The sequence below is a fragment of the Poecile atricapillus genome, chromosome Z, assembly GCF_030490865.1.
Source record: "Poecile atricapillus isolate bPoeAtr1 chromosome Z, bPoeAtr1.hap1, whole genome shotgun sequence".
NCBI lineage: Eukaryota > Metazoa > Chordata > Aves > Passeriformes > Paridae > Poecile > Poecile atricapillus.
This window is the reverse complement of record NC_081289.1, coordinates 121,267,822-121,288,770: the sequence shown is the minus strand read 5'-3', so window position 1 is coordinate 121,288,770 and position 20,949 is coordinate 121,267,822. Positions and strand designations below refer to the sequence as shown.

The 20,949-nt window shown below is 44.2% G+C and overlaps 1 protein-coding gene across 3 annotated transcripts; it reads left to right on the top strand.

Moving 5' to 3' along the window:
* The first annotated feature begins 1,420 nt into the window (after positions 1–1,420).
* On the top strand, positions 1,421–17,779 carry GCNT4 (glucosaminyl (N-acetyl) transferase 4). 3 transcript variants are annotated; one of them, XM_058827985.1, is made up of 3 exons: positions 1,421–1,690; positions 5,278–5,426; positions 14,142–17,779. In XM_058827985.1, exon 3 carries the CDS (start codon positions 14,143–14,145, stop codon positions 15,508–15,510), a length of 1,368 nt encoding a protein of 455 aa, XP_058683968.1. In that variant the 5' UTR covers positions 1,421–1,690; positions 5,278–5,426; position 14,142; the 3' UTR covers positions 15,511–17,779. The 3 variants fall into 3 exon arrangements, with proteins under 3 accessions (XP_058683968.1, XP_058683969.1, XP_058683970.1); XM_058827986.1 differs by having other exon boundaries at positions 1,642–1,690; positions 5,235–5,426; XM_058827987.1 differs by lacking the exon at positions 5,278–5,426 and having other exon boundaries at positions 1,644–1,690.
* Positions 17,780–20,949: the final 3,170 nt, after the last annotated feature.

Here is a 20,949-nt window from a genome sequence, read left to right as displayed (position 1 = left end):
CTTGAAGCAGCTGCAGTTGGCGAGTATTTTGTCATGATGACACAAAGACTTTTTTCTGGTCTACAAACCTTAATACTAAACTGGAGGAAAATACTCTGTTTAAATCAATAGAATGAGCAACTGCCTACATGCAACTTGGGCCCTTTTTCTTATCACCAGTAGTCAGTTAACTAGTTGGGTAGGAAATTATGTAGGTTATCTGAAATTTGAACTGCTAAGTTACTGCCCATATCAAGAAAAACATAACACAGGAAAGGAATAAAACATTTCTAAGGAATGGGACTTTGGAACAGGATTCAAAGGACTTCCATGTGATTTTTGTATCTATATGTTGTTCTGAGTTATGGATGTGGGTTTTTTTGTTCGGGTGTTTGTTTTTACTAACAAACTTTGGCTTTGTCTGTGATAGGAGGTTTTACCACTTACACCAATACTGCTGTAGCAGAGTAACCCACAGGTGAGTTTTCCAGCATCTGTGGCCTTTTGATTTCACTTAGACATTTCTGTGGTGAGAGCTCAAACACCCAGTTACATGTAACTCGGTCACAGTGGCTTATGCAATTACCAGCCTTGAGCCGAGCTGTCTCAGCGGTGCCCAGCTGCGCGGTCAGCGCTACAGCAGCGGACAGATGCTCTCCGGTGTGGTGGCGTCTTCCACGTTTCTCACCGAGCCGGTGCACCAGGGGCCGAGGCTCCCTGCAAGCAGAGCCAACAGCTCGGCCTGACTTTAAAACACGGGCCTTAACCTGGAAGTGGTTGGGGGGCTGCAGTATTCCAGAGCAGCGGCAACTTATTTCACTGCTAAATAAAAATAATAAAACGTCCTCAACCAACCTGCTAAAAAGCAGAGGCGTAACGCCAGGCTGTTTATTACTTCAGAGCTGCAGCTATCGCCGCGTCTCGTGCCCACCCGCCCCGGGACCGCAGCAGCCCATCCATCCTTCTTCACGGCTGTGCGCTCCCGGGGCAGCCGAGCAGAGGACAAGGAGCCTGGGCAGGGGGCTGTTCCCCAGCCCAGCCCCAGCCCTGTCCTGCCGCCCGGGCGAGCCGGCCGTAGCGTTTGGGAAGCTCCTCGGCCTCTCCGACCCCGAGGGGCAGCCGTGGGGAAGTCGCGGCCGCGTTCGCCGGAGGGGCGGCGTGGAGGCGGCGGGTTTCTCCCGCTCCCAGGTGCTGGCGGGCGCCTCACCGTCACCTCCGACTCGTCCTCCTCCTCCTGCCCGCCAGGTTTCGGGGCGGGCGGCGGCCCTTCTTTTTTCCTCCACGTCATGGAGGAAAATGCTGTGCCGCACACGCATCGCACGGCCGTGCACACAAGAGCGCCCCTTCGAGCCGGGCAGGGCGCCGGCCCGGGACGGCCGCAATCAGCCCGGGTGACTGCGCGGCCGGGACAGCGGCAGCGAGGGGTCCCGGCCCGCCAAGCGAAGCCCTAACTTCGCGGAGCGGCGCGCTGGGGCGGCAGCAGCTCCCCTCCTCCTCTCGGGGGCTTCGCCCTGGACGCACATTTTGGATGCTCGGCCGTAGCGGCGGAGTTTGGGAGGAGGAGGAGGAGGAGGAAAGGGCGGCACTGTGACTCCGCGGGAGCGCAGCGGGGCGGCGCTGCGCGGGGGCGAGAGGGCCGGGCCGGGCGCGGCGCTGGAGGCGGCCGGAGCAGCCGGAGAAGGGTCGGTGCCGGTGCTGCGGGAGAGCTCTGGTAAGAAGATGCCATTTGTCTTAAAAGTTAGTTACAGGGGGATTTTGCGTCTCGGTAACAGGGTGCGGGTGTCCGCAGCTGGGGCACACACCTGCCCGCAGCCCGGCTGGTAGGCGGCGTGCCCAGATGTTGTAGCCTCATAAGCCCGTCTCTAGAAGCAACAGTTACACCAACTTAGAGTAAGGTTTGGCAAGAGGAATCGGGGTTGCTGTGATGTTTGCATTTTTTCGCTTCTCAGTAAATTGTTCAAAACGTTCATGTAGCTGTGTTCAAATTTGCCAAGTGCACTTAGTCATTTCTTTAGTATGGAAAGAGGTTCTTTTTCCATGTGAGGAAATGGAAAGCAACAGTAGCAAGAATCTGTCAGAACTTTTTTTTTTTCCTCGAAGAGAGATGGTAGCATCTTGTCCCTGATTATTGGGCGAACAGAATAATCAATGCCAGAGTAAGGCTTGGAAAAAGAAGACTTTACAGGGAACCTCCACTGTGTCCCACCTGAGGATCTGCTCCACTGAACATCCTCTTACTCCTTCCAAATACCTAATCCATAAACCAACCTCTTTCATTTTGAGATAGGCATGTTTCCTTAATAGTAGCCTTTTTGCATTTATTTCCTTAGTAGTAATCCTTTGCATTTGCTTACTGGTGACAGAAACAACTGAGGGATAGAGAGGGTAGATAAACTTGCAACTGAAATGGAGGTGATTAACAAGAAAGAGGTGTTTGCTTCTTTCAGCCAGGGAAATAAAACAGTTGAGTGACACTGGGAGGCAAAAGATTGAAAGCAAGTATAAGAAAGTGAATTTTTACACTATACTACTATGCTCAAGTGAGCTGTAGCATGTTGCCCCCCCCCGCCCAAAAAAAAAAGTCTCTGCATGTCAGAAAGCTTATGAAGGTCCAAAAATGACTGGATGAAATAACTCAAAATTTCATAAGAAACAGACATTTGTAACCTATCTTTGAAAACTTCTAAGCATTGAAACTCGAAAGGATATGTGGAGAAGGTGTTCGAAAGCACTTGTTCTTCTTTTTCCAAGCTTTTGGACTACTATCAGCTTTTGACTACTATGAGACAACATCCTGGGCAGGATGGGCTCCATGGATATGATGTGACTGTTCCCTCATGCGTGTAGCTTTTCTGAGATGGTCATAGAAAGGGAAGTGAAATGCTACTACACTTGTTCAACTGTGTTTTCTCATTTTATACATCTGATAGTAGTGGGTTTTGGCCCAGGTCTCACGTGTTTTTGTGTATGTTGCCCAGCTGTAAAGGCATTTAAAGATTACCAACAAACCTGGCTAATGCTTTTTGACATATGTAAAGTATAAATTAGCGATTCTTAAGGATTATAACTTTCTGAAAAGCAGTAATGGTGATAAGGAATACATTCAGGTTTCTTGCTTGGGTTGGCACCACCTCTGTGTGATATTACACTGGGTATCCAGACCCCCAAGAAAGGGGTGCACACACTGAAAACTGCCTGTCTACCAGGTTCTGTAGGTTTTGTCGTTCATAACCTATACTATGCAGGCTATTTTATGGCCTAATATGTGCAAATTATTTTAGTTAGTCAGCAGGCTGGCTGTACCATCCTATAAATGGCTTGCTGAAAGGCAAGAGACTGTATCTCAAATAAGTAGTCCAGGTAAATTCAGAGGAATTAGGGTTAAAGCATTTATGTAGAAGTTACAGCTACAGATAGAGTCATCAGGAGTCATATGGTGACTCCAGCTTCTGAGGTCTTCCAAGAAATATTGATAAAGGAACTAAGAAATGTACCAGATTAGTCATAAAAAGCTCATTTCTGCAACATAAACAGCAGGGTGCTGAATCCAGCAGTGGAGTACATTTTGCGTAATTGTCAACAAGTCAAGCCTCATCAGACCTCTCCCTGAAACACTCAAAAATGAAGAAGGCTTTGCCAGGTTTGTGATGTGACCAAGTGTGAGGCAGAAGTTTTAGTACAAGAGAAACAGCTATGAAGAAAGAGGAGCTCTCTAATTGCACCACACCCAGATAAAGGCAGTCGATGGGGTAGATACCAGCCTATCAAAGACCCACCCATCCTCCTCCAACAGGCTCGGTTGTATTATCTAACTGCTGTGTGGCTTGTCTGGTGGGTCAAGTAGCTAGCCCATGGCCTGGTGCCAATCAAGGACCTTTTCCTTTTGGATTGACTGTGGAGTGCAGTTGGCCTGTGTGTGTTTTTGTGACACATTATTTACTGGGGAAGATCTTTCTGCATGCTTGATTTCCAGGCAGGGAAAAGTCAGTGCCCTAAATCTCATCCAAAATATGCATATCTGTCTGCAGACCTTTTCCAGTTTTGCACATGCTGGGAGCTTTTGTCTCACAGAAAATATCCCATTTCCTTAATTTATTTATCAATTTATAACACATGATATAATTGGCCACTGTACCCTCCCATCATAGTGAAAAGAGGTAAAGTTGATCCAGCTACTGTCTTGCATCTTGTGCAAACAGAGAGTGCCAATATTAAGTATTAATATTCCATATTAAGGAATCTGGATACTGTTATCTCTGAATAATTTTGCAATGCTGGGGACAATAAGCTAAGGCAGGACTGCAGAATCCCTTGAATCCGTGACACCCGGTGCCCTCTTTGGGGCTTATGACACTCAGCCTACTTTAGTCACAAAAGTGCAGTTTATAATTCATGTATCAGCTGTGAGCCTGGTGATGGAGAGGAGGCTGGTGTGTATATTTTGGTCAAAATTTGGATGGAGAGGGGGAGAATGCTACATATGCCATAGGAATACTGCTGCAGTGCTTTCCTAGAGGGAAAATGTCATGATAGTTGCTTGTGGTATACTCAAATAGTACAGTGTCTAGTTCCTCAAATTTCTTTGTAAGCATCACACAGAGAAAAGTTAGGTATAAGAGCCCAGAAATTAATTTCTTGCCATGGTGACTTTGTATACCATACGAAGTACTTACGTACAGGTGAAATTGCAATGTGGGTCATCATATCTAAAGAGAATTTATGGAAGTATCGTGAGGACTGTGGGTCTCATAACAGTAGCCCAAACTTCTGGCCTTGGCTTAGTGTCAGAGCTATTTTATTTGTGAGGGGAGCAAGGCCTCTGAGACCTGCAGTCTTGATACCTGAAGTGTTCTGTGCACCTTTAAATTGGTGAGGCTTTTGACAGACTCCTCAAGTCCCAGTGCTTTCCTGCCTCGCCCTAAGTCCTCTTTACTCTGCTAGAGAAGGAAATTAGGTTGCTTTGATGTGATCTGTTCTTTTTATGGTGCTCCTTTCTCCCTGCCTTCTTGGAGCTTAGAAATGCTATGTGAGTAAACAAAAAATATATGCTTCTTATACAGATAATGCCTTCCACAGCTTAATAATAACAATAGAATCTTCCCAACCAACCTTCTAAAAAGCAGAGGCTTACTAGTCCAGAACAGCAGCCATAGCCACCCCTTGTGCCCACCTGCCCTGGGACTTACCGTGCCAAGCCTCCATGCTCACTATTTTTCAGCTAACATTTTACAATTTTCTTTTTTAATTTGTGCAAGAAATAATGCCATCCCTACTACTTCTGTATGTCCGACTTCATAGACCCTTGAGGCACCGGTACTGGTGGAGGCTGCCGGCAGCATGGAGCAGACTCTAGGACTTTGCCTGCCCACCAAGCTGGCTGTACCCGTATTGATGTCGTGGGACAGAGCATCCTAAAGAGGGGAAAAGACCACAGCAAAGTCCGGGAGGTAGGTCTGCAGCTCTCTGATGTCTCTTGCTGATGTGACAAGCTGTGACTTTGGCAAGAGGAAATTACTTAAAGAGGGTGATTTACAGCGGGGGTTTGCAGACAAAGTCTGCAGGCAGCTTGGTGGAGGGGTGAAGGAAATGGAGAAATATTTTGAGCTGTTAATGGGAGCTTTTCTGCAGTGCAATGCAGTTTCTCCTGCTTCCCTGTCTAACAGGAAATTTCCACCCTCTTTTACAGTGCTTCTCCTTGCCAATGAACACAAATTCTGTCCCGTTGGGTCTAATTTTTATGTTATACTATACTGTTTAAAGGTTAACCCTCTCTCCACTGTAGTGCTATTGCTTGAAATTCCCATATGAAGTGGAAAAAAAGCTGTTAAACTCTAGATTTTCACAAATTAGAAGTGACTAAACTCTATTTGTTGGAGTATGTGCTTGTTAGTGAGATTTTGTTAGTTTGTTTTCTTGACTCCTGCCTTTATATGTCCTTGGCAAATACAGATACCCCCATGTCACAAAGTAAGAAAAATGGAAATTCCCAATGTATAAGTATCAGGCTTGGAAATTTTGATGACTGACTATCTCTGGACCTTCTTAACACTTTCTGTCTTTAAGAGGGCTGCAAATCCTCTGACTGGCATGACAGTACTATGAGATGTACCAAGGGATTTGCTGAGAGATGTTCCAGGCCTCCAGCAAAAGAGGTTTCATGAAAAGTTACTGTAAAGCAATTCAGATTAGTTGGGGTTGCAGAGGAACCACATTCTCTCTTGTGCTGCTTGTATGACCCTGCAGAAGTTTCTTGCCTCTTTTTGTGGCCAAAGAGCTGAGACATTGACTTTCTTTACTCTGACATATCTCTTGGACATTAACATGCTGAAATTGATGTAAGATATTTTACTGAAACTATGGTATGCCACTAGAGGCAACCAGAAAGGAGAATCCAGCCTTTTCTAAAGAGCGTACAGAGAGCTGGAACTGAGTGGCAAACAGACAAGCAAAGCAACTTACAGTCTGTGCAGGAAGTTCTGCTAGGAAATACAGATCCTATGCAAGAAAGAGTCCCCATGATCAGTACGGGGACAAAGTCGTGTGTGGTATCCATAAGTGCCAGATCTTTGCTGAACCTGTGTTTCCCAGGAATGTGGCAGGAACCTGCCTTTCTGCTTTCAGAAGCAAAAGCCACACTATGCTAAACTGCAGTCATTTCTGACTGTTTTTCATTGGGACACTGTGTTGTTTTAAGTCTTCAGGGTCTTAAAACTGGCAGCTTTAATCATCTAATTACCCCTAAAAGTAATGACATATTTTGCCACATCTTGCAATTAGGTGTTTAAGTAACTGAAGTTGCTTAGCTCTTCAGTTGTCCATCATTCAGAGAAAATGTAAGTGAAAAGTAAGTAATCTTACATCAGGTGGGCAAGCCAAAACAAGGGGCTGAGATGTGCAGGATGAGGCTGGTGCTAAGTGTGACTGTGTTAGAGGGGCACAGCCTGAGGCTCCAGTGCAGGGCAAGTGGGTGGAAAACCAGACAAACTTGATAGAATCCACTGATTGAGACTTGATGCCAGTAAAACATACTCCTACAGAAATCCCATGATCCCTATCAATCAATAATTTTGCAATGGAAATAAGTAGCTAGCAGCAGTAAAAAATAACACATTAATAAATTAACTTTTCCACTTAGCAGCATTGAATCATTAAGTAGTGTTTGAAGTCTAATTCAGACAGATAGTTTACAAAAAATTAGAATAAATAACTTAGGAAAGCACATGATTACTTTTCCTCTTCCTTAGTTTTCCTGGAACATCATCCCCTCTGTCTTTCCCACAGACCTATCAAGACCCAGACTTGATTTGTATAGACCAGAGGGAAAACCAGGAGGAGCTAACTAAATTTTTGCTCAGAGCTGGTCCTGCAAACCACAAAGTTTGCATTGCTGTGTGAGCAGGTGTGTTTTAAACAAACAGAGATATTTTATCAGGGGGAACTTTCCTGAAGTGTTTTTACTTGGAGGAGAGAGAATTGTTCCCATAGTTCCTGCTTTATGTAGTAATGGTGTTGGCTGCTGAATATGACCTGTTTCCAAGGAAAGGTGTAGACACTGTTTTTGCCTCAGATGCCTTTGAGTGCCTCTGAGATGGGGGTGTAACAGGTTGGAGAAAGTACTTTTTCTTCTACTCTGATTTTTGTTGTTGTCATTAATGCTACTTACATGAAAGTATTTACCCTTATCAATCCCTCTCTCCATTCTCATCTTCTGTAATTTCCCAACCTCTGTTCTGCTGCTCCTGGTCTTCTCAGCACCCATTCCCTTTTAATTTTTTTAACCTTGACAGCAAGGAGCTTGATTCATACTGCACATAAGCAGAAGGGTTTCTTCATGTAAGAAAAAAATCACATGTTGGGATAAAAACACTCCTGTTCCCCTACATCTGCTCTCCCTCTTTTGTCTCCTTCCACAGACTTGCCCTCAAACGTGACATTTTCACTTAACTCTTACTCTGTGGCAAGCATAGAAGCAGGTGCCTCACAACAGCTTTCATAGCAAGCACCATGTATTTCAGATCCACTGAGGAGAGAGCACTGCCTGATCACAGCCTGAACTTTCCAAGAATCCCTGTTCTAGTAGCAATCAACATGTCAGTCTATGCTCTCAGTAAAACCAGTCCCAAGCAGAAGTGACAACAGACAAGAGATGGTTCCCACCAGCTGGCTGTCTTACATGACACCAAAAGTAATTTGTGGATCTGTAGAAAGTCACGAACCTCTTTGATCGGTATTGCTTAAGTAGAAAAGAAGTGTTATAAATTTGATAAGGTTATGCATTAGGAGAGATCCTGGCTTTTGTTTTCTGTAGCTCAGTGTAGCTGGGGGTTAAGATTGGACTTTTGCTTGCCGATTGAGCCGGTCCTTTGGGAAGGACTGGCAGAGGGCAGAGCAGGGAGGCCAGTGGAGATTGATACACACCTTGTGTTCCTCAGGAAAATTGTGATGCATTGGTTATTGCAGGCAGAGAGGTTTCAGACTTCGTCAGGTAGTTCTGCCTCCATGTCTGCTGCTAAGCCAGTTGCTTCCAACACCAAAGGAACACCTTTCCCTCTTTGTGGTGTCACTCTCTTTGAGCAGAGATCTCTTCTTCTTTCCTGAACAAAACCCAACCTTCAAAACATGAGTTTTATCCTTCTTCCTGGTGGTGTATCTGGTGTCTTAGCTCCACCAGGCTCTGTGCTTCCTGTGGTGGACCCAGATGATTCATCATGGCTCCAACCTGCAGGCAGCATCCAGGGAGCTTGTGGGAATTGTAGATCCACCTGGAAGCTTCTACCTTTAGTCACTGAAGCACTTGAGTTTAATGCAGCACAGGCTGTATCAGAAGAGACAATGAGGAAAGGGAATGGAATGCTGGGGGGTTGAAAAATTCTGTATTTTCTCAAAAAAGGTAGTTCAGAAGCTGCTAATTCAGTGTGCTCTGAATACAGACAAACTGTGAACACCTCTGCACTGTGTGGATGGCAGGTGACACTTGCCATGCCAAGCAAGAGGGATGTGAGAGCTGGTAATTTAAGCTGCTCAGGGTGAAGGGAGCTGTAGACTCCTCTTGTGCAAGAGTGACACTGTCATCACAAAGTTGCACAGACTGGGAGTTTGGGCATGCTGAGTTTGTGGAAAAAGCAAAAGTAATTGTGTGAGAAACTGTAGTAAAACCCTGGTCTCTCACACGGCTTTACTGCAGGTCTCCATATGTATGTTATTAGTCTTACTAATGTGAAAACACATCTTCAGAGACACAGTGTGAGCCCAAAGCCTGCCAGTTTCTTTACGCTGATGAAGGGAACCTGTCCATTCCTCTGAGCTCTCAAATGCCTCCTTAAACAATTACAGAAGGGTGGCCTCCAAGAGGGCTGAAGCTGCTGCAGCGCTGGCATATAAGAGCCATTGGAGGCCAGCCAGAGCAGGATCTTGGTTCTCTGAGCTAACTCAGACTTGTGCTGGCCAGAGCAGCTTCCTGGCTTTTCTCTGTTGTATCTGAGTGCCACTCTGGGATGAAGGAGCTGCTGGGGTGCTCCTGGCAAAGGATCAGGGTTGAGTGCAATGCTGCTACCCCTGGAATCCTTCACATTAGAGGTGCAACAAAGCTGTCCCATTGCAAGCAGAGCTGGGAGAGCTGGCAGTTGTGGTGCAAAAGCTGGGCTTTTTCCTGGCTTCTGTTTGTTGTGACCATGATCTTCCCAAGGATGCTTCATCCAGCCCATCTCACAGTTCACACTTTGAGATGAATTGGTGAAGTTCATGGTATCTTTCCACCTGCTGCAGTGCTTCATTTGCTTAGTTTGGGCAAAGTGCGTCTCCCATGCATAGTAGAAAACTAGGATGCAGAACAGGTTCTCTGATTTTTTTCAAGGCCAAATCTAGAAGTAGTCTGGGTAGTTTCACCACATTAAGCTCTGCTTCCTAACATTAAGTATGACTAGATTTTATGTGACAGCCTCAAGTAGTCAAGTGGAAATGTTCCTGCCCGTGGAACCCAAAAAGCTTTTGTAGGCAAGATAACTAGAGTTAGCATCTGGTTAGTGCTACCCAAGATAGGTGCTTTGGGCAGCAATAGATTGCTCTTCTCACCTGCCATGTTCATTTATTCTGTGCTGCTCTGGAGAGGATGGTGTGTACAGCAAACCTCAATGTCTGAGTAGGGCTTTGAGTCTGCGTTAAAAATAAAGTTTTGCAGCTGAGTCAAAACTTGATGAGGTTTGTGATGGCCCTTCTGTTCCAAGAGGTTTAATTCCCTGGTCTCATACTGTTTATCAAGAAATCCCAGTTTTTGCTGAAGTTAACTTTATACTGATAAATTATTTAGAAGGGAAACAAATGTGATGAAGGGTCTAGAAAGTAAGTCATATGAAGAGTGACTGAGGGAGATAGGCTTTTTTAGCCTAGAGAAGAAGAGGCTCAGGGGAGACCTTTCTGCTCTCTACAACTACCTGAAGAAAGGTTGTAGCAAGGTGAAGGTCAACCTCTTCTCTCAGGCAACCAGCAACAGGATAAGAAATGGCCTTAAGCTGCACCAGGGCAAGTTCAGGTTAGATATGAGGAAGAATTCCTTCATGGCAAGAGGGATGACCCTGGTAACTACAGTACTGTCAGTCTCACTCCAGTGCCTGTTTAAATTATGGAGAAGATTATTCTGGGAGTTAATGAAAACCCCTGAAAGAAAATGCAGTCATTGGTCATAGCCAGCATAGCTTCATGAGGGGAGGGCCCTGCTTGACAAATTCCCTTTTATGACAAGGTAGCTCACCTAGTTGATGATGTGATATGACGTATCTTTTTGGATTTCAATGTAGCTTCTGATACTGTCTCTCACAGGATCCTTCTGGATATGTCATGTGATGGGTGATCAGCTGGCTGATGGGTCAGACACAAAGGGTTACAGTGGATGGGGTGGCATCAGGCTGGTGACCTGTCACCACTGGGGTTCCACAGGGTCAGTGCTCTTCAAAATCTTCACTAATGTCTTGGATATAGAACTCAAGATAAACTCAAAGATATGCTCAAAAATATAAACTGGGACACTAAATTTGGAGTAGCTGTAGAAGGCAGAGAGGCCCTGCAGAGATATCTCAACTAATTAGAGGGCTGGGCAATCACCAATCCTATGAAATTTAACAAAAACAGGTGCTGGATTCTGCACCTGGGACTGGGAAAGCCTGGACGTATGGACAGACTGGGATGCGAAAGGCTGGGAGAGCAGCCCTGTGGAATCAGACCAGTGGGTCCTGATTTGTGGCAAGCTGAACACGAGTCAGCAGTGCCCTGGCAGCCAGGAGGGCCACCCGTGTCCTGGGGACATCAGGCAGAGCATCAGCCAGGCAAGGGAGGGGATTGTCCTGCTCTGCTCTGTTCTACTCTGGGGCAGCCTCACCTCGAGTGCTGGGGACAGCTCTGGGTGCCAGAGTGTAAGAGAGATATAAAACTATTGGAGAGTGTCCAAAGGAGAGCAATGAGGATGGTGAAGGATCTGGAGGGGAAGTTGTATGAGGAGCAGCTGAGGTCACTTGGTCTGTTCAGCCTGGAGAAGACAGAGGGGAGCTCTCACGGTGATCTACAACTCCCTTGTGAGGGGAAGAGGAGTGATTTCTTCTCTGTGGTGAACAGTGGCAGGACCCAAGGGAACAATCTGAAGTTGTCTTGGGAGAGGTTTAAGTATAAGGAAAAGGGTCTTCACCCAGAGCGTGGCTGGGCACTGGAAGAAGCCCCCCAGGCAAGGGATCACAGCAGCAGCCTGACAGAGTTCAGTACTCTGAGGTGGACCATGCTCTCAGGCACATGGTGTGACTCTTGCGGTATCCTGTGCTGGGCCAGGAGTCATAGCTCAATGATTTTGTGGGCCCTTTCCAACTCAGGACATTCTAAATTCTATGGCTTTGTTTGGTTTCATAGCAACAGAATGTTTGGCGCTGGGCAGAAGCTGGCCAGGGCTGACACAGATAGAGAGGTTTGGGAGAAGTTTGGAATGTGTTGGTTCTTTCCTCCTCCTTTTCCTTTGTCCAAACTTGCCTTTTTAAGGAGAAAGAGTAGATTTGCTCCTTGATTTAGGCAATCCCTGTTCATCCAGGGGTGGTAGGTGTTGTTCCTGGTACCAGGGAGACACTGGGCAGGGACTTGGGGTGGGCTTCACGGAAAGGCCACACAACACAGGTCTTCTCCCTCCAAAGAAAAAAAACAGGGCAGGTTACTTGCTTTCCCCTCTACAGGGCTTTTTTTCATATGGCTGAAAACCTGCCTTTGGTTAGGAGCAGCTTTTAAAAGTGATTTTTCTCCAGGAGTACATATACATAAAGCAAGTAGGTAAAGGAGAAATCCAGATTAGACACTGGACTAGGATTAATTTGAAGAAGAGATGAAGGAAAACATCTGCTTGCTATGGAGGAATGTGGGATTTTTGGTTTCATAGGGATATGAATGCCTCACTTTATTTTGAGGATGATGAAGCATTGCAACAGGTTGCCCAGAGAAGTTGTGGATTCCCCATCCCTGGAATTGTTCAAGGCCTGTTCAAGTGGAAGTTTCCCTGCCCAGGGCAGGGATTTTGGAATGAGATTGTCTTTAACGTCCCTTCAGATTCAAACTATTCTATGATTCTGTGAGATCTGATTTTTCTCTCTCTTTGTTAGCATACCTGGAGACTGTTTCTAAAACCTGCAGAGAGTTGTTGAACTTCGGTTTCTATGAAATAGGTATGTGTTGGCTTACCCTGGTCTGTACCTGCCAACCCCCAGGTGAAATAAGGAGACAACATTTCCATCTTTCTGTTGCCCTAGAATATAAATATTAAAGACAAAGATGCACAGGGAAAGGGAAAGGCAAAGTCAAGGGAGAACAGAAAAAAACTCTGCCTTGACAAGCTGCAATTTAAATGTAGCTACAGCTTGCAAGACCTGACATTTAAGGGAATGTTAAAGATGCCAAAGTTAGTCCTGCAATATATTCAGATGCACATCTCAGTGCTTGGTTTTAGATGCACAAGTGAGACGTGCAGGCATCTGAGACACATCTGCTGACCCCACCATTTCATTGGCTCTGGAATCACTCTGAAACAGCTTCTATTCAAAAGAAAGTACTGGGAGGTGTTCAGTTTAAAGACAAAGTAGAACTTTGTTTGAGCTGAGTAGAGCTAAGTTTACTGCTGCACTTGTATGTGGTTCTGGTATAATTTTAATTAAGGGATCGTAACAATGCTGATTGCACTCAGCCAGTAAAGCAAAGCTATATGGAATAGGATCTCTGTATTTAGCTTTTATTGTGGTAATACCTCAGTTGTTAAAACACTACACAGGAATGTTATTTAATAACATGCTGTATAAAAAGTGGCCGCGTGTGTCTTTGTGGTCACATCCAAGGTTGTATCACATGGCAGAGAGCAGGATAGATGCACTGTTACTATACCCCTTCTGTCTTCAGAAGGGTACATTCCTTATATGTTCATACCAGTGGATGAAAATGCTATGTCTTTATCCACTTCTGCCTTCAGGGCAAGTTAGAAGTACCTTCCAGAAGAAATCTGTACAAAGGACTTTGGGCTTGTCAGATCCTGTTGGCACAGGAGAGGAAGGAAATTAATTTCCCCTTGGACATCTTTAGGAGCCAGCTCCAGTGCTAGTGATAATGAGAATGCAATGTTTGAATTCTAAAGCTTTCAGTTTCATGCGTTTTCTAAAAAAAAAATACTAATGTCTACTATTAGGCACACATTCTTTGCAGACTTCCTTGACATCCCTATGCTGATCCCACTCATCTGATTCCTACATCTGATACTACACTGATTCCTGAGTAACTTGTAGTTGCTCGGGAAAATAAAAAATCCTCCCTACTCACATGGCTGACAGTAATGTTTTTGCCAATCCAGGGGTTGCTGTACTTCAATTTCTGGCTCATTCGAAATTTAAAAAAGGTTTGGAAAAAAAAAACCAGTGTGAGTCTTGTTCTGATACTCTTGTTTGGTTGGAAATCATCTGGTTTATTGCCACTTAACTAATTCAGGGGAATTAAATTTTAAAATTACGATTAGGAAGAAACTAGATTACCAGTGCCCTTCCTAATAAGGTGGTGTTTATGTTGTAGGCAGACTCGTATGCACATGTCTTTCTTAGAGGTTGGAGTGGTCTCTGATGATTTCTGATTTAATGTAACATCACATCTCTTTTTTCTTGCAGAATGAAGAAATGCAAGTGGTCCTACAAATGTCCCTCACGAAGGAAGATCTTGATTCTGTGTGTTACTGGGTGGCTGATTGCACTGCTGAAGCTTCTCCATGTTGAAAGACACTTTTTTCCCTCTAAAGGCATTTACTTAGTTGAGCACCTCTTGAGCACTTCTTCTTATGTTAGAAACAGATATTCATACCCTAGAAATGAGTTCCAGTATGAAATTAATTGTTCATCTATATATGAACAAGATCCTCGTGAAATTGGCAAGAGTTTAGAGATAAGAAGAAAAGAAATAGTTGATTTAGCTGATGAAGATGTTGTAGCAATGACAAGTGACTGTCACGTGTATCGTTCGCTTAGGAAATACCACCTAAAACCTGTTTCTTCAGAGGAGGAGAGTTTTCCAATTGCCTATTCTTTGGTTGTTCACAAAGATGCAGCAATGGTAGAAAGGCTCATACATTCATTGTACAGTCATCAAAATATTTACTGCATCCATTATGACCAAAAAGCAGCAAAAAGTTTCAAATCTGCTTTGAACAATCTAGCTAAATGTTTCCCAAATGTTTTCATTGCATCAAAATTGGAGACAGTGGACTATGCACATATTTCGCGTCTGCAGGCAGATTTCAATTGTTTGTCTGATTTGATGGACTCTCCAGTTCCTTGGAAGTATGTTATCAATTTATGTGGCCAAGATTTCCCTTTGAGATCAAATTTCGAGTTGGTCACTGAACTGAAGAAACTTGGTGGAGGAAACATGCTGGAAACTTCTAAGCCAAGCAGTAGCAAAAGAGAACGATTTACTTATCACTATGAACTTATGAAAGTGCCTTATGAATACATGCAGATGCCTGTAAAAACCAACATTTCCAAGAATCCGCCACCTCATGATATTGAGATATTTGTAGGCAGTGCCTATTTTGTTTTAAGCCGAGAATTTATTCAATATACCCTTGAAAGTTCACTTGCAAAAGATTTTTTTGAATGGTCAAGGGACACGTACTCTCCAGATGAACATTTCTGGGCCACTCTTGTACGTGTCCCTGGGGTCCCTGGGGAAGTTCCAAGGTCATCCCAGGATGTAACAGACTTACAAAGCAAAACTCGTCTGGTGAAATGGAACTATCTTGAAGATTATTTGTATCCTCCATGCACTGGTACCCACCTTCGCAGTGTCTGTATCTACGGGGCCGGAGAATTAAGATGGCTTCTGAATTACGGACACTGGTTTGCCAACAAGATTGACTCCAAAGTAGATCCCATCCTGGTAAAGTGCTTGGCAGAAAAGGTGGCAGAAAAACAGAAGGAGTGGGTACATCTCTCTTCTGATGAACACTTTCTGCACTTAAGTTCTACGAATGCCTTGACATAGCAGTGCTGTGTTCTCTGCTGTCAGTGCTGTATGCACAGCACCTGCAGTTCTGCTGCCTGGACCTGCTGCAGGATGGCAGTGAGAAAGAAGTCAATTCGATATAACGTCCAGGGCCCTGCAGAGCCAGGAACCCTGGCTATTTATTTATGAAAAATAATTCCTCTCTGATTAACTGTTTTGCCACAATAAACCTGTAATTGTCTTCAGGGTGATTTTGAGATGATGAAGTTTGCTTTTGGAGCCTCTTGTGCTGTCTGTCCCAGTGGAATATTTCAGAAATGTATTTTATTTCAAGTGTGTTTGTATCTTTTATAAGAAACTCCAGCACTTCTGCCTGCCTGTCCTCTTTTCTTTCACTTTTGCTTTTCCTAAAGGAATAAAGGGAAGACCTCTGTATCTGCTACCTCAAGAAAGCTGCAAGTGCCCATCTCACAGGAAAAACCAAGAGATCAGCATGACACCAAATGAGCCATGTGACCTCACCTCAAGTTCCACACTTCTCATCTGTGGGAGCTGCATAGATGTTTGCAATGTAAATACGACTGGATGATATAAGGGAAAGAAGTTCCCTGTATACTGCATTGTGTATACCATTGTTCTCTTCCCCCAGCTAACTTGTGTGTTGCTTTTCTTTCCAGGAAGCATCTGATCAGGTGCTGTGCCAACACTGTTTGTTTCACGAACAATGAAAGTTGGTTGAAACAGTTGTGCACTGTTGAGTGCACACAGTTGTGTGCTCCCCAAAGGCAGAATACATGCATGCCCTAAGGGCAGTCTCTGCAGCCACTTGGATGAGGTACCCATGTCAATCTTCATTTCTATCTCTGCCTGTAGGAATATCTTTCTGTGAAATTCCCAGTCCTCTTGAGACGGTGCACCTACACACAGTGGACAACAAGTGCTATTTCTAGCTGGTGTTCAGCAGTGTGGTGCTTTGTTGAAGTGTACAACACACAAAGTTGATCAGTAATCATGAGCGTAGCCATATTGCAGAAATGAAGACCCTGCATGAAGTGTCTTTCTGTGCAAGTCCCGTGGCTGTGCACTACTCTGATCCCAGGCTGACCCATGATCCCAGAACGGGCCCCGGTTCAGCTGCAAGAGCAGGAGTTCTCCAACAGTCCCTTGGACAGCTTGCCATGGCCCTGCCAGGCTTCCTGGTAGTGAAGTGGCTCAGGAGCCTTCTTGCAGCTGGCCTGCCCACATTCCAGCATGAGGGAAGTGTTTGCAAGTGCAGGGCTCTCTGCAGAACCTCCTGCAACTCAGAAATGCTGCTTGGCATTTTGGGGGTTTCCCTGGAATATTGCTCTGCCACAAGTTCAGTTTTGGTGGTTCCAGTGGATCCTGAGGTTTAGCTTTGTCCATGCCACTGTCCTCTTTCTAGCTGCCTGTCTTTTATTAAGGAGCCTTTCCCCATGAGTGATTTTGGGATATCTGTATCTGGTTTTACCAATCTGCAGATTGCTGCTGTAATGACCATATCTCATATCAATGAGAAATCTTTATTTCCTTATTTGAGCGGAAAGAACCAAGTTGCTTTTTGATCTTAGATTCTGTTTATAAATTTAGTCACAGTGAAGTCATCTGTGGCTCAAGGCTGGTTTGAGAGTCAGGATTCTCCAGACTTTTTCCACATTTGTGACACTGATTTTCAGTAAGACCTCAGACAAGCCACCTGAGTTTTCTGTTTCTGCTGTTCCCATCGTAAAATGGGAACCATCATCTTCTGTTGTCTCGCTAAGCACTTTGAAACCTGTGGGTGTTGTGGGTTTGGTTGCACAATACTAATTATTTAGTATTAACTTATTTTGTGGATAATGTATTATCCACAAAACTATTTATGGAGTCTGTGGCTGCACAGGTCAAGTATTTCTTAAATGTACTGTTTCTGAAATAAATGGGGATTATTGTTAAAGTCTGTGTTGCTTACTTCAGTGATATGCTATGTCTACCCAAGGCTATCCTGACTTAATGTAATTTATAAATACTTCCTAGAAAATGAAATATCAATAGTATTTACAGATTCATATATTAATACTTCGATATAAAATAGAGTCCTCATGTGGTAAAAAGTTTGATAAAAGAGAATGTTAAGATCACAGAGGGCCAAGTTACAACCTTCTGTTCATATAAATTGACACTTAATGATAAATTTGAAATTTTGTATTTATTGAAACTGGCTTTATGTATGTATGTATGTATGTACACATATACCCATTTGGGTTTGATTCTTATTTGATCTGCCATAAATTTATAAACATAATCCACCAGCACATTAAACTTCATTGAAGTACATAATTTTAATCAGCTTGCGAGTTTGTGCTATTTTAATTGAGTTGGGTTGAATGATGCCTGTCATGTAGCTGGTTTGAAATAAGGCTCCTCGTTCCGCTGAGGTGGTGGAGGAGCAGATGCAGATGTGGCACGGCGTGAGGCAGCATCAGCCACAGTGTGTCTGCTAGATGGGGGAGTGGGAGGTGTACAGACATAGCTGCAGCTCTATGAAGCACTGATATTCTAATGAATTCTAGATATTTCTGCTGTTCTGAAAGTAACTTTAAAGGCTATTCAAAGTTGTAGAAAGGCAGTTAACAAAAATCAGTCATTGGATTGATGAAGGCTGAAAGATCCTCTAGTCCAGCCTCTTGCTCTCAACAGGATCAACACTGAATTTGAGCTGGGTTTCTCAGGTTTTCCAGGGACTCATGCAGATCCCTAAGGAAGGAGAAACATTTTCCATTGTTTCCAAAGAAAAGAACAGTCAAAACATAAATGTCTTAACTTTTGAATAGTTTTCTGTTTTTTGGCTTTGCATTCAGCAGTGTTGACATACTGATGCCTGTATCACGGTTAAGTGATTGGACTATAGAGGTAGGTAACATCTTCATCATCACTGCTCTTTACACAGGTAGGTCTGCCAATGCTGGGCCCAAGGCATGAGACACAAACCTTCTCTGAGAAAAATGGCTGAACCCAGTTTATGGCAAAACAAAGAAGTTTTTTTTTTTGGCTGAAACTTAGATTATAGACACTTAACCTGCTCTCACATGGTTTGTTTGGGGTTTTTTTGGTGGTTTTCTTTGTTTCTTTGATGGTTTGGTTTTGTTTTCCTTAGTAAAGCTTAGATTTTCTTTTCCTCTTCTTTCTTTTCCTCGTTCCTGAGAGATTCTCCTTGTAAGTTATTTCACAAATTTGAAGTGCTCATACATTTACACATATTGGTTTCTTCTTTATTTGTTCTGCTGAAGAAGCACTGTGCTGGCCTTCTTCCACCCACCCTGTCCTGTGCTGGTCACATGGAGAATCTGGACTATCAGTTGACCTAGTTTTCCCATTCAGGAAGGATGCAAGAGCAGGGCAATAGTACTGCTCCTGGCTGCCAGCACTGGTGTACACATCCAGCCCCCCACTTTCATTGTGTCTGAAAACAGCAAAAATGCTGAATGCATTCCAACACAGACAAATTAAGTAAGGAAGAAAAGGAAACAATGAGCTCTAGTGAAAGAGATGCAGAGCCAAAATTTGTACTACTTGTCTTGTTAATGAATTTATCAGGCTAGACATGTAATCCGGAGAATAGTATATACAAACATAAATGCCTCACAATGTATTTTCTTTGGCATGGGAATAAAAGGATATGAAAGGAAGGACTAGGAATTAGACATCTAATCTGTAATTGTAATTAAAACAGACTTGGCCTGTTGAGTATTTCTATGACTACAATGTCATTACTGTGGCATTTAAATCAGAATGTATAAACATAAGTTTACACAGTATTTGGACAGCAAAAGTGGAGTATATGTGGTGCACTAATGTATGTTTACAGTGTGACCTTGAGTTTTTATTTCAGGTATAATATCTTTCTAGCTTGATGTTTTTACAGAACCTGGGTTGTTCTTGGTGGTGATTTCCACTCATAGAAGTGATACTTCAGAACAATGTGATCTGTTACTGAGATGCAGTAAATCTGTGCTGAAAGTACCCCAGTGCTGTTTAGTATTTCAAGCTGACAGTTACTCACTCTATCCCGGTCCTGTTTCTTCAGAGCTACAAAACTCTTTCATTTTCTCTGGCTAAAGGATACTCATCCTTGTAATACCAATCTCTTTCAGATAGCAGAGAAAGCAAAATCCACGAAACTTTGTATGAGGCGTTTTCTAAAGTAGGAAAGTCTATGGCAAGTTTTTGGTAGCTGGAGGAGGGTGGCGGTGGGATTCTGTATGAAGATGCCAGGAACTTCCCAACATGTGTGACAGAGCCTGTGCCAGCCAGCTCCAGGATGGACTTGCTGCTGGACAAGGCTGAGCCTAAGGGTGATGATGATATCGGTGATGATGATATCATCTCTGGGATAATGTATTTAATAAAGGGAAAAAAACGTTCTGAGCAACAGCAGCTACAGCCAGGGAAGACAGAGTTGAGAACTGTGAGAAACAGATCATTAGGTACCAGGTCAGTGAAGAAGGAGGCGCGGGAGGGCTCCCAATGCTGGAGCTGGGATTCCCCTGCAGCCCCTAGTGCAGAACACAGTGAGACAGCTGTGCCCCCAGAACCCATGGAAACCTGCCCATGGGCCCATGGAGGAGCAGAGATCCTCCTGCAACCCATTGAGGAGCACATACTGGAGCAGGTGATTGCCCAAAGGTGGCTGCAACCCCATGGGAAGTCCACACTGGAGCAGGGTCCTGGCAGGACCTGTGGCTCCATGGAGAGAGGAGCTCATGCTAGAGCAAGTTTCCTAGCAGGGTTTGTGACCCCGTCAGGGTCCTTGCCAGAGCAGGCTGTGCCTGAAGGATTGCTCCCTGAGGAAGGTAGGTGTGCTGGAGCAGCTTGTAAAGAACTGCAAAATGTGGGAAGGAGCCTCCTTTGGAAAAGTTCACAAAGGCTTGCTCCCGAGGGAGGGACCTCAAGCAGGAGCCAGGGAAGGAGCAACAGGAACTACCCGAGATGAACTGACTGCAAACCCCTTTCCCTATTCAACTGTGCTGCTGGAGGGGAGGAGGAAGAGGAAATTAGGAATGAAGTTGAGCTCAGGGAGAAGAGACAGGTGAGGGAAGGTGGGATTTTTTAAGATTTGTTTTTAATTTCTCATTTCCCTAGTCCTGACTGGTAAGAAATTTATTTTCCCCAAGTTGAATCTGTTTTGTCCATGACAGTAATTAATAGATGAGTGATCTCTCCTTGTCCTTATCTCAACCCAGAAGCCTTTCATTATCTTTTTTCTTCCCAGGCCAGCTGAGGAGGAGAGTGACAAAATGGTTTTGGAAGGAGCTGGAATCCAGCCAGGGCCACCAAACACAGATGGGAAGGAGTTAGATGGTGGTTTTTTTTAAGGGGCGCAAGGACAGTAAGTTTTATTGCTACTGAGTCTCCATTTATATGGCTTAGCAGAGATTTGTTTAAGTGAAAATGCTTGCATATAGCATAGCTGCTGCTGCC

Coding starts and splice junctions, on each gene's coding strand:
- GCNT4 (XM_058827985.1), top strand. CDS start 14,143: ATGAAGAAATGCAAGTGGTCCTACAAATGTCCCTCACGAAGGAAGATC.